General features: G+C 39.9%; 1 protein-coding gene across 2 annotated transcripts in view; it reads right to left on the bottom strand.

The window, feature by feature from the left end:
- Positions 1-203: 203 nt before the first annotated feature.
- The window catches only part of RAB31 (RAB31, member RAS oncogene family), a 153778-nt gene continuing 136959 nt past the window's right edge, over positions 204-17022 (bottom strand). For both annotated transcript variants that reach the window (XM_075585373.1, XM_075585372.1), the window contains 2 exons: positions 9855-9964; positions 204-5278 (listed from right to left, as the gene is read on the bottom strand). In XM_075585373.1, coding sequence (XP_075441488.1) covers positions 5181-5278; positions 9855-9964 — 208 coding nt within the window. In that variant the 3' untranslated portion in view covers positions 204-5180. The remainder of the gene's footprint in view (positions 5279-9854; positions 9965-17022) is intronic.

Raw genomic sequence — 17022 nt, 5'->3', positions numbered from 1 at the left:
CCAATTTATGGTGCTAGGTGGAGGTGTTATGATAAAGGTGCCAAGTCCCTCTCCAGACTGAGAGGAGAATCCCACCCCCCGCCCCCACTCCCATTTCCCCCCATTCCTTGTCTATGTTTTTTAAATCTTTTTAAATATTCCCATCAAAGTGTTGATCACACCAGCCTGGATTCATCTTCTCACAACACTGAGCACAACTCAAATAAAAACAAAATCTTTATTTGTTGAAGCTATTGTTGAATAAACTAATAAGCAGGTAAAATGTGTACGATAATGGACATATTTCTGGGTGTTATGCATTTACAGAGGTAAAAATTGGGACCAGCCCAGTCACAGATTTACAAAAACAACATTGGTAAGGTTAGCACAGTCACACTAACATTGTATGGTTGAAATAAGTCTAGATAAATGAGGTTAAAATACTGAAGTATACAGTATTGCTATCCATACAAATGAAAGTCTAAAAACGAATGTACACATTGCTATTATAAACCAGAGAGCAGAATAAATGGCGACCAGGGACAGTAAAGAAAACCGCACATTTTTCTAAAGTTAGATATCAAGAGTGATTAGAGCTGAGTTTATATGGGATGTCTATGACTTCGCTTTCAATGTCACCCTTTCAGTGCTCTAAGACCTCACAGAGCACTGCGCTCCATACTGTGACATTCCCAGTATGGCCTCACTGGACGCAGCAAATGATCTCCTTACATGGTGTAGCACAGACTCTCTCTCTAAGTGCCCCAAGAATGATGTAGCCATCACGTCATGGGGTCTGGCACGCCATTGGACCCATAGGAGTAGTGACAAGGTCATAGGCTGTCAACTCGTTTCCTGGGGGAGATTATGTTTTGCGCTCCTAGGCTAGGGAACACTACATGAAATGTAGCAGGCAGAGGAACAGAAGGGGAGGACGGCTCCTCTTCTGGTCCCATCATCAGTGGTGCTGCGATCACGTGATTCTGCCGCAGGGGCCGTGTTATTCTGGGTGCCATGGCCCCTCCAGCACTCAACAGGCACTGTATGTTATTTTTCTATTAATATTACAAATAAGAGATGCCCCTCATAACCTTCCACTTTTTAATTGGATAGATTTAAATAGACGAATTCGGCAAGGCCTGGATAACCTTTTATTGCAATTAGTACTTCTGTCCTGAATTAAACAAAATGATCAGTACACCATTTTTTATAAATGGCAAGTCAGGAATGCATTTAAATTAAATTGTCATTGCATCTGTGTTCTGCAATTACTCTAGCAATTATAATTGGTATAATCATTTTTTCTATTATCTAATTGCTTGTGGCATATATGTTGTTGAACCACTTTGTTGTTAATAGTGCTGGTTCAAATTAAGTTAAGGTTTTTATTGAAATATGTGAATATAGCCCCCAAGAGACTACATGATAACACCTGCTGTACCTGTGTCAAACCTCACAATGTTTTTAAAGTGCAAAACACATTGCAGCATATGTGCAATTCTTTTTAGAAGATAAAAGACATACAGTAAGAAGGAAGTGAGGTTAATGTTAAAGTGTTTTAACCGGCCACCCCAGCTCCTGGCTGCTAATGGCCCTGCTAACCCCTTTGAATTTTTCAGGGGTGGCAACACATTGAGTTGCAATCTCCTCCTTAAAGGGTTACACAAATGAAAATGGTCAAGCTCCAGCTTCATTTTGTTCTGTAAATTAACCCGTTTAGTGCCAGAGGTTCTTGCCACCTCCATGGCCACTGAACCTCCGGCACAGCGCAATCACATGATCGCTCGCGCAATCTTCCTTCTGGTCCTCCCCTTCCGTTTAGTTTGTGGTTGTTGCTGCAGTGGGGGGCTGTTCGCACATGCCCCTTGTAAATGAGCAAAAACGGATGTCATTCAGCGTACATCTTATAGGTCTCCAGTGTGTTTTACATCTATTGGGCACTGAAGGGGCTAAAGGTACAACAACTTATTCAGGTGACATTGTATATTAAAAGCAAAAGTGTACTAATCATGAAATGCTCCCTACCAGGTCAGGTAAACACTACATTTAAACTTTCATCTTCTATAACCGTGAGGATCTTGCGTTAACGCTTCCTGTGCAGCATGATATGAAAGGAAGAAAACGTCCATAATGTACATTAGAAAACAGATATTTTTCTCCCCTTTTAGGAATGTATTCAAAGATTTAGGAAAATGTGAGTCATCCTGAAAAGAGCTGCATTTCCCAGGCAAATCGAGTTTCCGTGCACTAAAAGGAGCCTGTGCATATTATTTAGACATTTGTATTGGGTAAAATGTGCTTAGAAAGTGAAATGCAAATATTCTAACCACAGCAATAAGCTCTTTATTTGCATCCCTTCGTGCGGAACGCACGTGATTGTCACTTAAACAATGCAAGTAACGCAATAGAGTAAATGTCTAGTATCAGAAGTAGTAAAAAATGTTTTCCTAATTGTTTCCTTGGAATATGACTTTACCATTTTAACCCAAAAGTACAGGTGAATGATGCACAAAGCATTAAGGGCCTCATGCAGAGAGCATAGAATTTTCAAATTGGCGAATTTCATAAAAAGTAGCTTTTTTGGAGAGTTTTATTCTCCATATGCAGAAAAGTGCGAATTCTGCTATGTTTAACATGGATTCGTGTGGCGAGTTTGAATGGAAAAGATGCGCGCTTCAGAAATGTAAAAAAAAAAATCGCGGCTTTTTTTCCCCCTTTGCTATAGGCGGCGAGCGCCATCTTATTGCCAATATTTCCAGGCGCGGCAAAAATGAGAAAATCGCGCCATTTCCCTGGCGCGAACAGCCGCTACATGCCGTTCGTACCTCTCTGCATTCGGAGAGTTTTAAAAATGGCGAGATGGAGGTTCTCGCCAGCCGCGAGGCGAGTTTTAGCAATAAAAAAACCAAAATGGTGCGTTTTTCGTAACTCGCCATTTTATGCCGGTTTCTGCGCGAAATTGTACAAAAAATGGCGAATTTTGAAATAACGATGCTCTCTGCATGAGGCCCTTAATCTCTTTCTCTCATATATAGACACCCAATGACCTTTAGTGAACATCATCTGTGTACTGCTCATTTTCTGTGGTAGCTCATAGTCACCGTTCTCCAGGACCCCCCCGTCACTTCCATTTCTGTCATTGGTGGACATGCGGTGTAGTCTCAATCAAGGAAGTCTCAGTCAAAACTGATTACAACATGTCTGCAGATCATTTACTAACTTCTTAAAGCTGAAACAGTTTGAGCTAAACTGCGCTAGTTCTAGCTCCAGGGATCTCTCCCGTTCCCCAGATTCTTACCGGTGTAGTTACCAGGGTTTCTGCTCCCTCCAGGGGAGGAAAAATAGCTACCACATTTTTTGCGGCTCTATCAGGCCAATAGGAAGCAGCAACGTAATTGTTCGTGGATTACTATTGGATGGGAATTTAAACCAAGGGATGCCCATAGCTAAAAATAGCCCAGTTTAGCCAAAGAGGACCCAGTTTCCATTGCGTTATAAAAAAAATCTCCAGTTCTGGTGGAATTGCTGTAACTACAACATAACTATAACTTAAATTGTAAATCCCCACAATACCCATCAGAAATGGCTGCTTCTCTAATCAATCCTGCAAGGTATTACTATAAAATCCATTGCTGCCTCACAAAATGTGGGGGGATAGGTATCAAGAATGGCAAGTGGGCATTATGATAAATGGGGATTAGGATGTGTCACTTTAATGTTTCATCCTCTTACATCAATATATGATGGTGAGGGATTTAGCGTGTGATGTTTGGAGTAGTTAGGGGAGCCATTACTCAGCGCAATATTAAAATGGAATGTATGAAAGTTTGCATCTGGGAATGGCACAGTTCTCCTTTCTCACTACATCATTTAAATATGCTGTGTCAGAAGAACAAACACAAGCACGTTTCATAAATATCCCAGATTCGGTGTCGGTTCTGTTACCTTTTAGCAGACCAACAATAGAGCTCTTCATACATGAAATTATAGTGCAGAGCACATTCGAAACCTCAAAGGTTTTCTTCGTCAAATGTTCATATATGAAGAATTCTAATGCCCGCTAAAAAGGTATCACAACTTACATCGAATCTTCTCTCCAGGATCAATACGGCTACTAGAACTTTGAACGATTAACATCTATATATCCCCCTTTCTAAATACATCTGAATTATGCCATTTTTAAAAACAAAATAAGGATGATTTGAAGGTCAAAAGTGCCATTTTGATTAATAAATTCCGAAAGCGGGTGCACTGAAGTGCGTGGGACCTTTCATGCTGGGAACGAGTGAGCAACTTCTACTGCATGTGACCCATAGGAGGAGTACGATGTAGCAGGCCTGAAACATCAATAATGTCACAATTCTAAGAAAGTCATGTGAAGCATATGTCAAATGTGGGTGACACTGAAAAAACAAGGACAAGATTTAACAAGAACAAGGTGGGAAAAGAGCAAATCAGACATTGTTTTCCCCAAATCAATCCTGACATGTCATTATGTCTAATATATGTATGAACAGCCTTAGGCTTTCTTATAGTTAACTGAGTGGTTTTAGATAGATATTTAGGAGCCAACATTAAACAGTTCCAAATACTATGTTTAAAAGTTGTCTAAAAATAATGACAACTACACAGTATTTGTTTCTACTCAATACCGAGAGCATGAATACTTTGTGACTATGCCTGTGAGATATTCTCGTCGTTTAAAGAACATTGTCATACTCGCATGCAAAAAAAAAATGGTTAAACGCAAATACTTTTAAATTGTGCTGTCTTAGTACATAGAGGGTTTTTTTTATATGTTCTATAAATACATTAAAAATGTAAGTGCCACGTGCACTTAAAAATAAGTAAAAATCATAGCACAAAATGCTCTTGGTCCAACAGAAGAAAAACTTTCAAACAAAGAAGCAATTAAAATGAAACTTGTCTACATGTTGTATGTAGAATATTTTCAAAATGCTGTGTTGGGATACAACATTTTACTATTGAACTCACTATTTGTAAACAAAAACGTCTGCAATTGTACAGTGACAGGCTTCAATACCTATAGCAAGGCCTTCACTGCATTTTCTTCGTATTATGTTGACATATTTTCAGATTGAATTTACATGGTATCTTTTTTATATAATGCACAGTGTTGAGAGTCTTCTCATTGGCTAGAGGGAACAATTATTTGCCCGTCAACATGGTGATTGGTCAGATCAGCAGCACCTATTCGTTGACTGTAGAGATTGCCGTCCGAGTTTCATTGCGCCATTAGTGCCATTCTCATGGGGATCCAGCGGAGGGATTCTCCGACCTGAAATATATACATATGTATTTAACGAGTTGTGCTGCCTACTCCATCACTGATTGAAAATTGTTAAGCTCGACAAATGTTACCTGGTGGGTAACCTATATATACATACGATATAAATAATTCACATATTCTTCCCCATACTGAAAACCATCATTGTAAATGACACATGTCTTGACAGGACAAATAAATACAAAAATCCTCTCCTCTATAGTCTTCCTAAGTTATAAAATACTCAATTGTCTCCTATAGAAATCAAGATGTATTTAAACTTCTGCAGCTGATGAAGAACTCTAGTGCTGATATAACTCTAGTGTTGACATGTTAATGTAACATGAAGAACTCTAAAGTTAATCCTGTAAAATTAAAACAAACTACAATTAATCCGCTTTCTTCCAGGATCAATGCAGGTACTAGAACTTTGAACTTTATTGCTCCTACAAATGTACGGAAATGATCATAACTGCAATTAAAAACAGTTTACATTCTATCATTATCTTTCTTTAAAAAAAATGTACAGCAAGTAAAAATATCACTTGTGGTACATTCACCTGTCTCAGACAGGTCTGCAACCCCGTCTTTCAACCATTATCTCTTAGCATACAGGGCTTCCACTGCAGCAAGGGATTCTGGGTAATGACATGCAAATGAGCCCTGTAAGCGTATGCCTCCTGTATTACACAGCTTGTTCAGCACCACCTGGGTTAAAGAAGTTTTCATAAATGAAAATATAAACTGATTAATGCCACTAAATGACATGAGCAATATAAGCATTTCATGCCTAATTATTAGGTTTAATAAGGCTAAAAAGTATGTAGTACTATTATTATCTTCTGTTTTTCACCCTCATTCACACTAGTAACTTTGTTTTAAAAAAAATAATCACATTTCATAACATAGCAAATAATAATACTTAAAAAAATATATGCAATATAACTGCTAAATTAACTACTAGATTAATTGTCTTAATTTCCTGCATTAGTTGGAATTACTACAGTCAAATATTAGTGTTTTTATCTTATCTTTTTGCCTGGTTTTTATTTTATCCGCCCCCTCTGTAGTTCAACTCATCATCTTTCACGTCTAATTTATAACTTCCCATCTTCATTACTGGAGCTTCCTCCTCCCTGGTTTATCTTTCCAGTCTCTTTCCCCTTTCCCCCCTTCCCTTTCCTCCTCCTTCCTATTTAATCCACTACATCTGCCAGGCTCAGTTTCTTCTGCATCACTAGGTATCTCCTTCCATAGAATCCTAACTGGCTTCCTTTGATCAAGAATCCTTAGAGTTCTGGAAGCTTGTGGCCATATTCATAGCAATGTCAACCCCCAAAGACTAAAATAATGAAGGTTTGGGAGTTCCAGGCAAAAAAAAAAAAGAAGGAACCGATGTATATATATATGTATATATATATATACAGTGGTTGACAAATCACCAAAAAATCTACTCGCCACACAAAAAAATCTACTCGCCACCTAGTACCAAACGTGTGCTGCTTGGGCCAATATTTACTCGCCCGGGGGTTAAATCCACTCGCCCGGGGCGAGCAAATGTATAGGTTTGTCGAACACTGTAAATATATATATATATATATATATATATATATATATATATATATATATTTAAGTGAATGAGACCACAGAGGCTAAAACTCAAGAAAGTTGACACGTCTAAATTCAGTATTTCGTTATACTCCCCTTATTCCCAAGAGATGCCAAAAATGAAAAGAAATGTAATGTCCCAATTACTCACAACCCCTAGTGTGAATGCCTTTATTTGATGGAGTCTGCAGAATTCCGTACCCTCTACTCACTTATGCGTTGCAACAAGAAAAAAACAAACAAATGTTTCAGGTATGAGCAAGCCAATTTATATTTGAAGGCCTGTTTCCTTCTGACACACATACCAGTATAGAGAGAAAAGAAAGAAGAAAAGGAGGGCTCCTAGTGATATCAATACAAAAGTGACTTCGATGTGCACTTGACTTTAAATAAAATCATATGCAAAATAATTGCAGCTGCAACCTTTTACAGACAGTGCGTTCAGTCTTCTGGATAATGGATGTACAGTTGGGGTTGGTGGAGCGCAAAAAAAGGATCAAAAATAATTGTTATAGTGAAGACCAGTGATATATATATATATGAAAACTGAAAAAATGTTTCACTATGAACTCACAGGATATACAACACCTGATTATGCGGCAGATCCAAGTTATTAAGTAGTGTCTAGAAAATCGCTATACCTGCACAAAAATATTTGACATCACGAATTACTGGGTAATTTTACAATCCTTTATGTGATTATGATGATAAAGCAAAAGTATTGAAAATGTACAAAATGTACAAATTTACTGAGGGCTCTCACAAGAGATTAATTGTGTATATATATATATATATATATATATATATATATATATATATATATATATATATATATGGTGAAATTGAAAAAAAATGTTGTATTAAGCGATTTTGTGAAACAAAACTGGTGCATAAAGAGGAAATGTTAATTTCACATTTACTTTGCTTCAATGTTTAGTAATGGTGAAAATAAATGTGAACTAGCGCTAAAGTGTAAAACACAGTGTGATACTTGTAAAAAAACTTCTAATAAAGGATGGCTGCCCGGTGATACTGTCAGTACTAACAGAATAACACAAAATAAAGAAAAAAACCTGGCGCCAGATTGTCAGTGGAATGTCCTGTATTCCTCAAGGGATCCGCACACTTGCTTGACAGACCATGCAAAGAAATAAACACAAACAAACAAAGATCATAGCGCAACACTGTAGGGTGTGCAGTATTGAACTAATATACACAAACAATTAAGAATCCTAGCGACAATTAAAACAACTATTTATTAAAAAGAACTATGCCAAAACTGAGGACCGCAGGTCATCTGGAACACAAAAATTGGAGCCCTACTTACAGACAGCAAGGCTTAAACTCGCATGGTAGGAACATGTCCTAGATAGAGAAGATCTCCCTGCCGGGTGTGATCTCTGCTCCACTGCGGCTCAAACTCCAGTCAGTCCCTTATGATGGTAACCGGAACATCTCCGGCCGTGGAGGCTGGTGTGCGGGGTCCACAGCTCTGCACCGCGTGTAGACACACGCCTCACTTCCTCCTCCGGAACAGCGGGAAGTCTCTGCGCGCCCGCGCGCGATAGTACCCGTAGTCTTAAAGGGACAGCTGGCAGGCAGAATGAAAAGCAGGGCTCCAAAGCCAAACGACCATATAAGTCCAAAGTCAATCAAACAGTGGCAGTGCCACTAGCCCTACGCGTTTCGTAGATGTCACTCTACTTCCTCAGGGGCTTGAAGTGAATGTGTAATTGTGTTATGTTCTATGAAACACAGAAATAATTTCTGTGTTTCATAGAACATAACACAATTACACATTCACTTCAAGCCCCTGAGGAAGTAGAGTGACATCTACGAAACGCGTAGGGCTAGTGGCACTGCCACTGTTTGATTGACTTTGGACTTATATGGTCGTTTGGCTTTGGAGCCCTGCTTTTCATTCTGCCTGCCAGCTGTCCCTTTAAGACTACGGGTACTATCGCGCGCGGGCGCGCAGAGACTTCCCGCTGTTCCGGAGGAGGAAGTGAGGCGTGTGTCTACACGCGGTGCAGAGCTGTGGACCCCGCACACCAGCCTCCACGGCCGGAGATGTTCCGGTTACCATCATAAGGGACTGACTGGAGTTTGAGCCGCAGTGGAGCAGAGATCACACCCGGCAGGGAGATCTTCTCTATCTAGGACATGTTCCTACCATGCGAGTTTAAGCCTTGCTGTCTGTAAGTAGGGCTCCAATTTTTGTGTTCCAGATGACCTGCGGTCCTCAGTTTTGGCATAGTTCTTTTTAATAAATAGTTGTTTTAATTGTCGCTAGGATTCTTAATTGTTTGTGTATATTAGTTCAATACTGCACACCCTACAGTGTTGCGCTATGATCTTTGTTTGTTTGTGTTTATTTCTTTGCATGGTCTGTCAAGCAAGTGTGCGGATCCCTTGAGGAATACAGGACATTCCACTGACAATCTGGCGCCAGGTTTTTTTCTTTATTCAATGTTTAGTGATACTTAGCTCCAGTTTTCCCCTGTGTGCACCAGCTTGCTGGAAGTGTGTATAGGAGGAGTTAGGGAGGAGTTACCCAACACGCCTATTGTGGGATGAATATAATTAATTTTTTCTACCTTTTTTGTGACTAAGAATCTGCCTGACCTGTGTTGGTGTAAATTTCTCTGTCTAACAATCTGGCCAGATGTAGGACACATGATTTACACGTTCCTTACATTTGATGCAACAACAAGCAAAATATGCCATGATTCATAAAGCCCTTGATGCAGCCGATCTGTCGTACGTGAAATGGGAAACACTCTTTGTATGCAGATTTAGTATATCTACAGCTGACATAAAACATAATAGTAGCTTTTATGACCCACATCACAATTACTTTAGTTGGTGCAAATCTATATCTGAAAAAGTTTTACAGTGTTGTATGAAAACTCCCACATAGAAATAATGTCTAACAAAGACTGTATAAAAATAGAAATATAAGTTAAAACATTATATTCACTTATTCCTTGGAAGAGTTCCTCAATATTAATGGCATTCTTTGCACTGGTTTCAACCACAAGTGCCTCAATGCATTCTGCATATTCTCTGGCATCTTTGAGAGTTACCTCCCTAAAAAGAAAAATGACAAACATTAGGAAGTATTATCACTCCAAATATATAGATATACATAAGAACTAATAAACACGTGTTACTACCTATGGTGACACAACATTAGCCATTCAAAAAGCCAATTTAGCATTGCGTTTGAATTAACTCCCCTATATTTTTAACAGTGGCGATAAATTAATACTATATCGTCACTACTCAAAACACTTACTAATGGAAGCTGGGCAAAATCACAGCAAAGGGATTCTATGAATCAACGCAGACAAAGTGTACTCTGGTGCAGAGTTATGTCCTGTGGAGAAACAGTTTCTTGCATCTGCTACAGAATGTTAGAATTGCGTTACTTCAGATGTGGCAGATTGTGTCCAAGCAATAGGGAAAAAGAATGACGCACTGCAGCTCAGAATATGATATTACATCATGTCATTACATCAGTGATTTTCAACTGGGATTTCGCGGCCACCAGGGGGGAGAGCTGGGACAACTCTCCCAACTGTCCCAGGCCCGGTGGAGCCCCACGCGACGGTGACCCGGTGGCTCCGGAGCTCAGCTGCAGCCGTCCGGTCACTGCAATCCTTCCTCTCCCTCCTGTCTGCGCCGGAAGCCAGGATCAACTTCCGTCTGACAGGAGGAGAGAGCTGCGGAACGGCGTGGGCTCGGGGGGAGGTGGGAGGGGGGTATGTGTGTGTATGTATCAGGCTCAAAGAGAGCTAGGGAGATGTGTGTGTCTGTCTAAGGCTCAAGGAGAGCGAGTGGGAGGTCTATGGGTGCAGTGGGGTGGGGGCAATGGGGGGAGATGGACAAATGGGGGGAGACGGGGATGGACAGGGGGAGGGAGAAAGGATTGGGGTTCTCCAGAATTTTACAATCTAATTTAATGAGACATTATTTCATGCCTAAAGATGGCATAAGCTCTCTCCAGACATTTGAGTTTTTCTGGAGAGTTAGACCCATTTTATATTCGTCTCAAGGGCTATATATATAGCCCCTCAAACCAGCCTTGAAACAACACGTGGAGACACCTATGCTCAAAAGGAAGCACACCTGAGATACCTGGGAGATATGCTAATACAAGTCAGTTCAATATAATAATAATAACAACTTTATTTATATTGCGCTTTTCTCCATATGGTTCCCAGAGCACTTCACAGTTATCAAAAGGGAAAAAGAAGAAAATATTTCAGGTTACAAAAGGGACCAAACAGAAGGAAATGTACAACACAAGATAGGACGATACTGTAGCTATTAAACACCAGATAGGTTCATAAATGAAATGCTTGGGTAACCAGGTAGGTTTTGAGCCTTTCTTGTATAGATTTCCAGAGAGGGGGCCTCTCGAACAGTATGAGGCAGACTGAGTTACAGCAGCGTGGCTAAAAACTCCGGCCCCAAAGGAAGTCAAGGAAAGTCTGTAAACTGTTAGATCGAAGTCCGCAAAATGGGAGTTCAGGGAACTAGAAGATCTGTATTAAATTTGTTTACCACAGGACTTCAGGTTCATTAAAAAAAAATGTTGAGGGCTTTTCCGGTGAACCAAATCTGATCAATAATGAGGATCATGCCAAATTCAAGATGACTGAAAGGTTGCCAACATTTGCTACATTTCCTACTGTTCATAGCTAATGTTATGAACAAGATCCTTGTTTTCTGTAGCAGAACTATCTTTGACACCAATCTGATAAAAACATGTTAGTTATGGTTATTTTTAAAATCCTTCAAGTTTTTTCCCATCTTTCAACCCCAATCTGTAAAGATTAGTCTGATGATTGTAATGAAAAGATCTTTCTGATAAACAAAAGGAAAACTGCAACAACAACAAAAACTGCAATTGCAACAAGAATAAATCGACATCTGTCTCAGCCTCACGTGTCAGCATTTTCTAAGTTGTTCCACAGATCAGTTTTTGTTTTCATCATCCAAGATAATGATCAAAATGCTATGGTGTGCCATGTGATGAATCATGAATATATCCTTTTAAAAGCTCATATCCCAGCACAACTTTGCGGAAGATCATACAGAGTATTGGATAAACACATGGAGATTTACAGGTCTCATGTATGCATACTTGTTGGTATAGTGATAAATAACATTGTTTATAGGTTGTCGAGCATACCTTAGTACTACTGTAAGTGTTACCCTGAAGGTGCGGCTTAGTGAGTAAAAATGCTGACTGAAAACAATGACACTGAATTTGAAGCAGGGGAGCCTGGTTCAAAGCCTGATGTCAGCTCCTTGTGACCCTGGGCAAGTCACTCCCTGTGCCTCGGGCACCAAAAACATAGTTGGTAAGCTCATCTGGGCAGGGTTGTACCTGTAACAAATGTTGCACCTGTAACAAATTCTAGGTGCTGCATACCGCGTACTGTACTGTAATTGTGAAGCGCTTTGAGTCCCACTGCGAGAAAAGCACTATATGAAATAAAGTTATTATTATTACTCAGTGAACTATGTAGTGGCTACAAACCAATATTCTGAGCTAAATGCAAATACATTCGCCTACTTGCATGACTAGAGCTGGCCTGTCAATTCATTCCTTTCACAGTTCTGTGATTGTTACCTTTGACCTCTAAACTATTCATGAAAAAATGTGGCTTATCATACAAACTCTGTGACATGTGAGAAAGTTTATAACCTGATGTAGTTATGGACTACAGTCAGTGGAGGATTTCCTATTAGGCCCTGTCACGTACCTACACAGCTCACAGCTCACACTTTACACCTTCGCAAAGGTCCCTCAAATGAACAATAGCGTATCTCCTCTCAATACGTCCCCATGTACCATCTGTCACGAACAGCACACGAGTGAGCACATGACTTAGATATGCAACAATTGTTAATACAGTACACTACTGCTACTCTAGCCAACCCACCTTTCTCCTGGTCAAGGTACTTTCAATGAGCCAGTATTAACCCCTTAATCAATTGCAATCATATCTATCCACTGCCACCACCCAAGAATTATGCAAAAATATGTCATTAATATATTTGCCAGTGTCTCAGGTCTGTTTATTATGGAAAAAACTATGCACTTTTTTGAGTGAAGGTGAAAAAACGGCGCTAGCTCTATAAGTGTTTCACTACAAACTATATAGTGAATATTTTAAACAAAATCAATTATTTGTATAACAATAAAGACGTGCTCAAAATAACGTGCAGGTGTAAATATTTAAAATGTTCAAACCCCCTGCTCAAACCCAGCTGGTAGGGACTGGTTTCGGTAGTCCCGCAAATCGTCACTTTCGTTGTATTCCAGGGGGAGCATGGAGGGAAATAGAACAAAAAAGACAAAAACAATCTAAGTGTAGACAGTTATTTCAAAGGTGCAAAATTAGATATCTTGTCTTGGCTCGTATGTTGTGCCTACTTACAAGATGTAAGTTGTATACAAGCGATTTAGACACACAATGGTCTCTGCTAGGGATGTTGTTCTCCACTCTATGAAGCAGTCTCCAGTAATCAGCTCAGCAACCAAGTGTATGTGAAGAAAAATGATACCATAGTGCAGACCAATATAATGTTAAAACTAAACTTTATGATATTTACAATTGAACACTTACAATAAAATTGAATATAATAAGCATTGTTCACAATATTAGTGAGGAGAGAAGAGTGTGTTAGCTTCCGGCTCACCCGCCTCTTCTGATGGAACTTGATGTAATCAGCCTCTCTCTGTGACTTGATGTCTCTGGCGGTGGACTGTGTACCCAGGCTATGTCCTCCCGTGGGTTGTTAGACTCCCCTTCTGCTGTTGCAGCTTGAAGCTGCCTCTCGGGTGGGCGATCCCGCCTCTCTCACTGCCGATACGTCACTTCCGCTTTGTTCTGTCACGTCACTTCCGGGCGCGGCTGATGGAATTTCTGAATGGCGATCACGCCTCTCTCCTCTCTCCTGACAGGACGGCTCCCACTCTACGCGTTTCGCCAGAAAAGGGTGTGTGGCTTCCTCAGGAGTGTACCGCACTAAGGGGCGGTACACTCCTGAGGAAGCCACACACCCTTTTCTGGCGAAACGCGTAGAGTGGGAGCCGTCCTGTCAGGAGAGAGGAGAGAGGCGTGATCGCCATTCAGAAATTCCATCAGCCGCGCCCGGAAGTGACGTGACGGAACAAAGCGGAAGTGACGTATCGGCAGTGAGAGAGGCGGGATCGCCCACCCGAGAGGCAGCTTCAAGCTGCAACAGCAGAAGGGGAGTCTAACAACCCACGGGAGGACACAGCCTGGGTACACAGTCCACCGCCAGAGACATCAAGTCACAGAGAGAGGCTGATTACATCAAGTTCCATCAGAAGAGGCGGGTGAGCCGGAAGCTAACACACTCTTCTCTCCTCACTAATATTGTGAACAATGCTTATTATATTCAATTTTATTGTAAGTGTTCAATTTTAAATATCATAAAGTTTAGTTTTAACATTATATTGGTCTGCACTATGGTATCATTTTTCTTCACATACACTTGGTTGCTGAGCTGATTACTGGAGACTGCTTCATAGAGTGGAGAACAACATCCCTAGCAGAGACCATTGTGTGTCTAAATCGCTTGTATACAACTTACATCTTGTAAGTAGGCACAACATACGAGCCAAGACAAGATATCTAATTTTGCACCTTTGAAATAACTGTCTACACTTAGATTGTTTTTGTCTTTTTTGTTCTATTTCCCTCCATGCTCCCCCTGGAATACAACGAAAAAAACTATGCACTTAACACACAAAAATCTGTTGAAGCAAAATGTGTCCGAAAATGTAAAAACTCTCTCCAGAGCGGGCAACAGTTCATTCAGAGCCCCAAAGCATTACTTATTAAAGAATTGTTTAATATATATAAAAATACAGTGCTTCAGATTACAGAAAAATATAATTACAAGAACATACAATTACAGTAAATTCACTACAGTTTCTTAAAATAACAGGATAAAACATAAAACGAAAATCCCTATACAGTACTTTACCATATGCCATATGTATGCCCCAGAAAGGTAACTGGTGAAGAAATATGAGAATTCACGTGTTTGGTTCAAAACATACCTCTGTTGAATTCTGATTTTCACAATACCTTGCCAAGTCTTATGTACTGTTATTTTTTTGTAATACGGTTTTGCCTCAATATATAAACGCACTCATAACTTCCAAGAAAAGAAGCACAGGAGCGCACCAAGGTAAGGATGATTGTAAAATGTATTAAACAACAAGGCAAAAAGAGAACAGTTCTGGACATTCACCCTCCAAACGAAACATCCAGGGGGGTTAAATGATTATGTAGAACTGACTCCGTTTTTGAGATAAACAGTGGGAGAAACAAGATATCATCCAGAGGAGGGGAATATCCAATATATCTATTGGTAAAATCTGCTATTTACATATTATTTATTATGTTTATAGACCCTTTCTGGTTAAGTCTTATTAATTATTTCTGTGTCATTTTATTTATCTGTTCAACCTTTTGGTAATATTACCAAAACTTTTTCCTTTACTTTTTTTCCTTTTCCTTTTAGCAACCTTTTCCCCATCTTTCTTCCCTTTTTTCCCTTATATGTTTATGTAATTTGTTATGTTATTTATATTGCATTCATGTGTATATTATTATATATGACCATGTTTTTATCACTGTTTTCATTATTTGTTATTGTACACTTATTTATCTTTGACACCCGTGGGTGCAACTTTATGTACCCAAATCCAACTATTAGAGCATATATTACCTTGCCACTTTGACAAAGTCACTCCCTTTTTTGAAAATAACAGTGATATTGCTTACCAATAGGTTAGCTATCCCATCACTGCAGCGATTTTAACTATGGAACTGCCTGTGTGTTGTGGATTTGAATAATTATTTCTTTCAGCCCTATGATTGGTCTGCTGTTTAAGAACGAACAGCCAATGATAACAGTTGGTGAGACATAAAAAGACCCTTCACGGGTGCCCTTGATATTGCCTGATGAAGTATATTCACTATACGAAATGCGTCGCGAGTGAACTGTGCAACTAGCCTCCCTATTCCATCCCTCGGGAGCTAGCCTACACTGTAGTGTATTTATTCCTGTCACGATCCTTCATCCTAACCGGCATCCACAGACGTCTACCGGGGGCCTTTTTCCCACACATGCGCACATGCTCTGCATACAACACCACCAACTGCATACACGCAGAGGCAGATTTTGCAGCAAGTGCCACGGAGTGAGCCCCAGTGCGTGGGACCACCACATGAAGCGGAACTATAACTGCCCCCCTGTTTGACTCACTATGGTGCCGATCTGATGAACATCTCATTGACTTGGACATTTACTTATCTTTACTTACATGTAAGTTATTTTATTGCCTTGTTGTTTAATACATTTTACAATCATCCTTACCTTGGTGCGCTCCTGTGCTTCTTTTCTTGGTCGTCTGGTTCACCGGCGGGGTTTTCCACCGGAGTCCGTTTTTTGGAGTGAGGGGAGACACTTCAGATCATAGGAGCAGCAAGAGGAGGGAGAAGAATCAATTTCTGCAACATTAGGAAGCAAGAGCGCGGACTGAACTTTCTTTGACTGGCACTCATAACTTCCTTTCTCTAATGATTAGACACACGTGAGTCATATCAATAGATTCAGGTGATTATGGCAGACATAACTAAACTAATTATGACTGTCTTGTTCCTCAATTTGAGTGACAAATGGATATCTATCCTTGGCACCTCTTACGATGTAGAATGTGGTACGGTTTCATTTGTCTTTTTGCCACAATGCCAAATATGTATTTCTTAATATGTACTGTATCAGACGTCAGATTATATTCTATTTTTTTTAATAAAGTCCTCCAACAAAGGCATGACCTGTGTGCCACCTCTCTCTGGAATGCACCAGTAATCATTCAAAAACATTTCGTTCTTTGAGGCTGACAGAATAGTCTCTGGCTATCGTTTATTGCCTTCTAAATAACATATATGTCACTTTTAGTGGGCCATCCATGATAGGCCCCCAATTAAGCCCTTTTCAAGGAAACGTCTTGACCTGTCGGACCCAATATATTGTTATTATTAAAATTAAACTGTAGCTTCACGAGCAAGACTTAATATCTCATAATA

This window comes from Ascaphus truei, chromosome 2, assembly GCF_040206685.1.
Source record: "Ascaphus truei isolate aAscTru1 chromosome 2, aAscTru1.hap1, whole genome shotgun sequence".
Classification (NCBI taxonomy): domain Eukaryota; kingdom Metazoa; phylum Chordata; class Amphibia; order Anura; family Ascaphidae; genus Ascaphus; species Ascaphus truei.
Note: the sequence above shows the minus strand (reverse complement) of the source record. Positions and strands in the feature narration are given on the sequence as shown.